Consider the following 8,449-nt stretch of genomic DNA (forward strand, 5'->3'; position numbering starts at 1 on the left):
CATCGTTGATAAGATGCCAAGACTAGACTGAGGGGTAACTGGTAAAAGGTGCGAAGACATAGAAATTCAAGGTTTAATCCCTCGTAATATTTAAAATAAATAAATAAAATTATTTCATTTAAAAATATTACTTAAAATAATATAAATGATGCGAAAATTTTCAAAAATAATAAAAAAATTACAGTATATCAACAAAGTTTGTACCACGTATAATACTAAGACGAGATATTGTAGTTCCTGATATAAAGCAATCGACAGTATGCCTTTTTCTTTTTACTGCGAACCCAATTCCTGTATGTCCTCTTCATTTCATTCCTCAGTCTCCTCTCAGTTGGCTAGCTGGCTTTCAGTGAAATCTCTGAATATTTCGATCTCACGGACAACAACTGCAGAACACGTGCTTAATATTGAAGTACAGATCCTAATTTTGGTTATTGGGTAACATCACATGAGGATCCAATCAAGATAGTACGTAAAACGCATCTTAATGTTAGGGTGTGCTTTAGGTAGAAGGAGTCATTTCGTCAGAATCTGGTGCCGTACGAAGAACCACATATTGTATTGAATGGGAGAGGCAAAGAAGAACGGATATATATACATATATATGGCATTTTCCCCTCAGGAGGGACCCTTGATTTAAGTGACTTCCACACACACCCACTCTTATTTACTGCAACCACAAAATCTTGTGTGTTGTGATCCTGACTTTCATTCATTCGTTCGTTCATTCTTTGAAAATCATGACGCCAATTAATTGCTACCTCAGATCGATCTACCTCTTTCAATCACTGGTTTTCAGTGCGTGCGTGCGTGACATGTCTGGGGAATTAACGTCCCCCACAATGAATGCAGATTCGGGAATTGTGGGATTTCTTTCCTCGTCGGGCCTGGCATTCTCGCTCTGGTTCCGTTTTGCTGTTTGTCTTTGCTCATCAAATCACACCCATTCCTTTCCTTCCCGTCTTCAAAACTTTGCCCCTCCATTTCTAGTTTTTGTACTTCTAGCTAATGTACTCGCTCCGATTCACAGCCAGAGAGAGAGGGAGATATTGCGATTTTTTTTTTATCTTATTAATAAGGCACATTATTAATTTTTATAGTAATTTTCTCTTTTTACCCTCTATTAAATATTAAGAGAGAGAATATGTTATTAAAGTATTTTTCCCAATTCTTTTCTTAAATCACATTTCAGAAGTTTTTTTGGTCAAATGTATAAGTCACTTTTCCTTGTCTTCGGTTACCTTTGATACACAATTCCAAAAATATCTTTTAACAGATTCTAAAAAGAAGTATAATATTTCAATTTTAAAAAAAACTCTTCTCACATACTCCCTTTATTAAAAGATGTAAGATATTTTTTGAGAGATTGAATGTTAAAAAATGTAAAAAAATTTTAGTATTTTAAAGTTTAATCATTGTCATTTTTCAAAAATATTGCTCCTAATGAATAAATCATTTCATATTTATTTTAGAGTGAAACATCCTATTAAATAGGCATTTTGTATTTATTTTATATAAGTAACTACTTTATTGGGAGGTGAGATTCGATTAAAAATATCTTCTATTTTCAAATGGAGGAAGTATCAAATCACCCTTTTTTTTTAATTTAGGGGTAAAATTGGAAAGTGAATAATTTTTTAAAAATTTTATTACTCTAACTCACTTATCTTGGTTTTGGTAAGTTAATTAGAAGTTACTTATGAAAAAGATTGAAGAAATATGTATGTTTAGACATGATTAACGGTAATTAGAGATAACTTATAAATAAACCTAGAAAGTATATATATCCTAAAAGAAGATATGTGAAAGTGGGTGAGGATATTTTTTATGAAAATTATCACTCATTTAATTTATATAAGCCATTTTTTAAAACAATATAGATAATTGCAGTGTCATTAATCATTTTTAATGGCCGAGGCTTTTAATTTTCCTGTTTTTATTGTTTTTTTAATTGATCTCTATGTCAAAGAAGTTATTGTAGTGGCATTAATTGATTGGCATGTTTGAAACACGCTGGTCGTAGCCAACCCATAGAAGAGTGTAAAGCTGCTGGGATTTGGGATTATATATTTTCTGACCACAAAAGATACATCTCATCTTGTTGAAAGATAACTAATAGTATTTTATCTCCCGCGAATTGATAAGAAGATAACCGCATCGTCATGACAAAACATTATCCAATGGCTTTAAAGATTAACGTATTAATTAGATTAAAGTTACTGATAATTAAAACGACTCCAACTGAGAGAGTCTTTTATCCAAAGTGTTGAAAAGAGGACATGTCAAAAATTAGAAGTCCTTGCATTTCCTAACAGGAGGGAGAAGGTTAATAATCGGAACATCAAAATTAGTGGGCCATTCATATTCGCCGTTGAGAGGACCAGTTCCCACTGATATGGTCTGAGATCACACCACTTGCATGTGCAATTTAATTGGGTCGAAAGAAGCTGTTCTGGGCCTTAGAAATTGGGCTACGTGGGCCCATCAACAAACATCAATGAGTGCTGCCCATGGTTCTATCACAGAATTGTATACAAAGCAAAACTTTAAATTTTTGTTAAAAAGAATGCTTACATTTAATATCTGATTGTATTTTAAATAAAATTATTTTTAACATAAGAACACATATAAGAAATAAAAAGGAAAGAATTGTATCGTTAATAATTTGTAAATAGTTGATTGGATTATAAATTGCATATTTAAGATTTATATTTTTTATATTAATATAAAAGGTAACAAGAATTGCCGTTGACTCCTATTAAAGTCTCATGCATTCTTTTTTTTTTTTTTCTCACAACACTCGTGTATTCTTATATATATACATATATATGAAGTTTAGATAAATTAGGTTACTCACCAATAAGATATTTATACTAGTAGCGAGATATGACTATAAAATTTTATAAATTATGAGTTAAATTCTTAAATTTGTGTGAAAATGAATTAACAATCAAAAAGCATATATTTAATTTCAGTAAAAAAGAGATGTATGGAGAGAAATTGAAGATGGCAATGGGCAAGGGAGTCGACGTCAGAAACCATTGATTGGTTTGGGGTGAAGAGCAAGAACAGTGCCTTTGCACACAAATAATTGAGTATGCCTTTACACACAAATAATTGAGTAGCCCTTAAACGTAGCAAAACCAAACACATTGGAACATTTCGTAAAAAACAACTCTCAATTGCCCACCCTTAAAACCACAGGCAACGTCTCCATTCTAAATTGGTCGAGTAACGAGACTGGGGAAAGAAAAGGTTCAGTTTTCTTCGTCACCAAAGAAGCGGGTTTCAGTCGCCATGAACATGAAGGTTTCTTGCGCCATTCTCATTGCTGCCGCCTCCTTGAGCACTGTGTTGTCCGATATTGTAGTTACTACTCCGGTCGCCGCCCCTGGCCTAAGCAGCTCAGCCCACGACAACTTGTCATTTGTAGGGTCCTTGCTTAGTGCCTCGGTCTTGTCTTTCCTTACCTTGTGTTTCCAGTAACCTCATCAAACATGGCAGACTCAAGTTGGGAACAAAAGTGCATGGCGAGGAGGACCGCATTCTATGGATTAAAGGAGAGATAAGAAAAACCATATAACTTTATTTCAGTGGTTACCATTGTCGGGTTTATTATATTTTGTTCTCATATTATTTGAATTTAATTCTCTTTCCTTTTCTATTATTTCATTGTATCTCTATTTCCTTCACCTTGTTTTAATTCTAAAAGTTAGCCTACTTGAAGAAAATTTAATTCATTGTTTTAGGGGAATCATAGTTTAAATATAACCTATGAGGCAGAAAAATAATCAATAAAATCTTATTTCCCCCCCCCCCTCCAATCATGCAACAATTTCAATAGAAAAAGCTCGCATTACTTCCGAAAATACACATCTCTTACATTGATGTATAAATTAATTAATGAAGATAAGGCCCTTTTGTTTTATCCTTTGAGTTGACTATAGGATACACTGGAAGAACGTTTGTTGACACATTACGACAGTAGAGAACATATAATCCCGAATACACCATTTAAAATGAAAGGCTTGTGATTACTCACTACAGACATACCATATAGAGAAAAAAAGAAAGATCACCCAAGCTAATATATTTAGAGAGAGAAAAAGAGACAACCAACATGGCTTTATTTGATCAATAAACAATAAAATACTAAATTAAATGATTAGTAAAGAATACATGCAAATCGATCTCATCATTTACTTGTTCGGCATGGTCACAGTAACACTAAAACTGAAGGTTGAAATTGTGTTTTTCTTCCTTGACAAACTCCTACAGTTAGGGGTGAATATCGGTCGGTTCGATTCGGTTCAGTCTCAAAATATGCAGAACCGATCGATCGAATAATACTGAAAATAAAAACTGAATCGAACCGAATAAGCCAATCGAATCGAACAAGGACCGAACCGAAATTTGATAATTCGGTTCAGTCAGTTAATTCGGTTTTTCAGTTTCATATTTGACTATTAAAATTGGGCCCATTTTTTAAATATTAAAACAAACAACACTATAAAATTAGGCTTTTTTTTCTATTCATTTTTTTCAATATGAGCTCATTCTAATTACACTCATATGATATAAAGTCCAAATATTATAAAGGCATGGATAATCAAATAAACAACCACAAATAAACACCGATGATCAAATAATGGCCCCATAATCCAGTCACAACACCTACTGATGAGGGTGATTGATTGAAAAAGTTTTTCAAGTGATGTTATTATTTTTTATTCTTTATTAAAATAAAAATAAAAATAAAAATAAAATAATTTATAAATTAAATATAATTTATAAATTAATAAATTATATGTAATTCGGTCGGTTCGGTCTATTCAATTTTAAATTTTACTAACCGAATCGAACCGATCAACCAAAATATGTAAAATAAAAAAACTGAATCGAACCGAAAAATCAAATAGACCGAATCAAATAGATAAAATTCGGTTCGGTTCGATTTTCAGTTTCGATTCGGTTTTGCTCACCCCTACCTACAGTCATAAACACTGAACACACTTAGAAGATTGAAGATGCAGCAATACAAGATGAGAGGATAACAATGAGTTCGCATTTTAGCTACAAAATGATCCTATCTAACTTACTTTTTCGAAGATGATCACAAGAACTCAACTCGTTGCCTCAATTGTGCAAAATTGGTTTCTCTTTTTTCATTCTTTCCTTTTGATTTAGCAAGGGCAAATGAATAACTTAATTTATTGAATTGTTCACGTCAAAGAATCAAGGGACTGTAGAATATTTTTTTCACTTGGTGGGACTTGGTTGTCTTTATATTTGCTTTATGAAACTTAGGTGTGATTTTTTTTTTTTGGGTTAGTCCTGGCTATTATTCCAAATCATTGACATTCTTTAAATTTCATTCAATACATAAAACACGCATTTAATTGTTTTAAAATGATTAAAAAGATACTGCTTCTGCCAATAAGAATTTTTATTTTTATTTTTTAATTTTGGACAAAAAAAAGACGGGTTTACTTGAAAACGAAAGCAGAAGACAGCAAGTTCACCCTTAAAAAAAAAAACAAAACAAAACAAAGGAAGAGAGGCGGCAAACCGGTAATTAAGAGGAATTAGAGGGGTGTTTTATCAATAATCACCGACTATGCACCTGCGGATAAGAGTTGATTCAAAACCCGACCCTTCTACTTTTCTCGCTCCGGCGCCTCTGCCTCTGCTCTGCTGCTGCGTTTCACCGGGGTTCTGGTGTTTCTGGTGTTCGATTTCTACAAGTATTACCATTCCCCTTAAAGGTATTTTGTGGTGTTTATCAAATTTCCCTTCTTATTCATCTGCTAGTTGTTGGAGACTTGATTACCTTGTCTGATTGTTTGGATCGTTAAAGCCTAGCAAATTGGTGAGAGTATCAGTTTCCATTTAATTTTTTCCCTTTCCCGATTTGCTGGTCTCTACCTCTCGGTAGTTTATATCAATTTTTGTTTACTGATTAAGTGGATTACTGGTGGAGGCTCTGAGTTGTTATTTCGGATTTCTTAATTCTGTTTTGGGCCTGGGTTAATTTTATGGAACTTCGGTTCTCGGGTATGCTCTGTAACGACAGAAAATCGATGTTATGGACGGCTTTTTCTTACTTCCCTTATTCGGTGGGAAATTTCTGCCGACCTGGTCGTATGCGTCGCTTGTGGAACTGAGGCTTGCTTATATTGCTTGTGGGTTAATAGGTTTAGTTGGCCCGTTTAAATTAAAAGCAAATATTTCTTGCTTGTTGAGTTCATAAGCAAATAGTGTGTCTCTGTGTGTGTATTTAACTGGACATTACTGCAACAACAACAAAAACAAAAACGTCTATTGTCTATATCCATCCATGTGAGATTCAACAAAGTTTTATATTGATTGCTGAGAGGCTAACACAACCTTCCTCCTTTACCCAGGCTTGGGACTGGCTATAAAATATAGGCAGAGTTTAACTTGACATTACTGCAATTCTCAAAATCGAATTTTATTTTGTGACAACGATTAGCAATTTAGCATTGAGCAAAGTGACAAATTGAGATGGAATTCTGCCAGTTTTTTCGCAGAATTTTTTTTTGGGGTTTTATTTTGTCGTTGCCCCCCCACCCCAAAAAAAAAAGTCCATGTTAAGTATGATAATATATTGAATATTAGTTTTTGTTGGGATGTTTATGTTAGCTTTATGCTGCTATCTTATTATTTGCAAGTGTATTTTGCTGTGTTCGTGTAAACCCTTGATGTGGAGTGCCAGTGCAAAGTTCTTTTTAATTGTTAATATCTTGTGAGGGAATACCTTTCTTTTCTTTTTGTCTGTCTTCTTTAAAGATCAGGTGCTTTGGTTGCAGGTGGTCATAAATAATGGAGTCTCACGATGAGACAGGATGCCAGGCACCAGATCGCACCATTCTTTGTGTCAACAATTGTGGCTTTTTTGGCAGAGCTGCTACCATGAATATGTGTTCCAAATGTTACAAGGACATGCTGTTGAAGCAGGATCAGGCCAAACTTGCAGCATCATCAGTTGAAAACATTGTGAATGGCAGCTCTAGCAGCAGCAGTGGGAAAGAGGCTATGATTGCATGTTCTACTGATGCGCAAATTGGGACTGTGGAGATAAAGACAATACATGCAGAAATTTGTCAGGATTCATCCTCTAGTGAGAATTTAGAGATGAAAGTCAAGACTGGTCCCAGTAGATGCACCGCTTGCCGGAAGCGTGTTGGATTAACTGGTTTTAGCTGCAAATGTGGGAACATTTTCTGTGCAGCGCATCGCTATTCTGACAAACACAACTGCCCTTTTGATTATCGGACAATTGGTCAGGATGCTATAGCTAAAGCCAATCCTGTAATTAAGGCAGAAAAGCTTGACAAAATCTAGGCATGCCCTAAACTGAAGTCGAATGGACGAGGATTGATGCTTCACTTTTTATCAACATGTCTTCATATATGTTTGCTTCATGACTTTTCAGGTGTCCTATAGTGTTTTCAATGATCTATGTCACAACAATAAGGACCTCATTAGGGAACATCTGCGTTATGTGTCAATTGGCAAAGATTCACTTGTTAGCTGCTGCTTGAATGTTTGTGCTAGTTGAAGGACACCTATCGGTCATTCTGTAAATGGTTTCCTTGTTTGTCTTGCATTATTTTGGTGCATGAATGCTATTTATTACGTATCTATGTATGTGTTTTTAACTTTGAGACTGTTTAAATGATACTTATTTTACCTTATTACGCACTATTATGTGTTCTTCCAAAGTTGGAGGCTATTGGTTGGACTCGTTTTTCTTTTTTATTAAATTAATATTTCTCACTTTATATTACGGTTGACATTTCTGGCATTCAAATTGTGTAGTTTTGGTTTAGCACGGGATCTTTGTCTGTAGTCTACCTTATATGAGCCTTAGGAATTCTTATATATATTTAACGATATGCGTCTTATTTAATCTGATTGCATGTTGCTGATATAGTTTTTGAGTGTTATTTCTTCATTGGCAAGGGATGTTCCCTTGCACTCATAACTATTTTCCCTGTATTTGGTATATGTTAGGGTTCTGAGTTCAGATACAAAATCCATTGAGTTGGCTGTCGGAGAAGATGCGTTTGTTTAATTTGATAGTTTTGGCCTTATAACGATATACGATATCATGGGTTTAATGCTGGTGGCTTTTTAAAAGGAGCCGAGGAGGGTGTTTTAAGTTAAATACATGAGGAAAACCTGGCTGAAGGAGGGCCTATCGCCAGCATTTTATTTTGTAATCTTGTCATGGATTTTGGTCGGTTAACGCCCTGCTGACAGGTAGTTGGCTACTGCTCTATTCTTTTCCTCCTTGGGGGTGAACTGTATCTGTTTCAGTCCAAGCAATTGAATTGCCACAGAGCATTATGTGACTTTGGTTTTAAGACTGATGCTATGTATTGGTGTTCAATGCGTGAAATTCTAAAATTTTAATGGGTTCCGA

General features: G+C 34.5%; 1 protein-coding gene across 2 annotated transcripts; it reads left to right on the plus strand.

The window, feature by feature from the left end:
• The first annotated feature begins 5,689 nt into the window (after positions 1-5,689).
• Positions 5,690-7,725, plus strand: LOC129306118 (zinc finger A20 and AN1 domain-containing stress-associated protein 8-like). Of its 2 annotated transcripts, none has more exons than XM_054946494.1 (2): positions 5,690-5,765; positions 6,831-7,725. In XM_054946494.1, the coding sequence occupies exon 2, from the start codon at positions 6,844-6,846 to the stop codon at positions 7,363-7,365; it is 522 nt and encodes a 173-aa protein (XP_054802469.1). In that variant the 5' UTR covers positions 5,690-5,765; positions 6,831-6,843; the 3' UTR covers positions 7,366-7,725. The 2 variants fall into 2 exon arrangements, with proteins under 2 accessions (XP_054802469.1, XP_054802470.1); XM_054946495.1 differs by lacking the exon at positions 5,690-5,765 and having other exon boundaries at positions 6,831-7,365; positions 7,457-7,725.
• Positions 7,726-8,449: the final 724 nt, after the last annotated feature.

Source organism: Prosopis cineraria, unplaced genomic scaffold (genome assembly GCF_029017545.1).
Source record: "Prosopis cineraria cultivar Desert tree isolate PC_DT_omini unplaced genomic scaffold, ASM2901754v1 PC3, whole genome shotgun sequence".
Lineage (NCBI taxonomy): Eukaryota > Viridiplantae > Streptophyta > Magnoliopsida > Fabales > Fabaceae > Prosopis > Prosopis cineraria.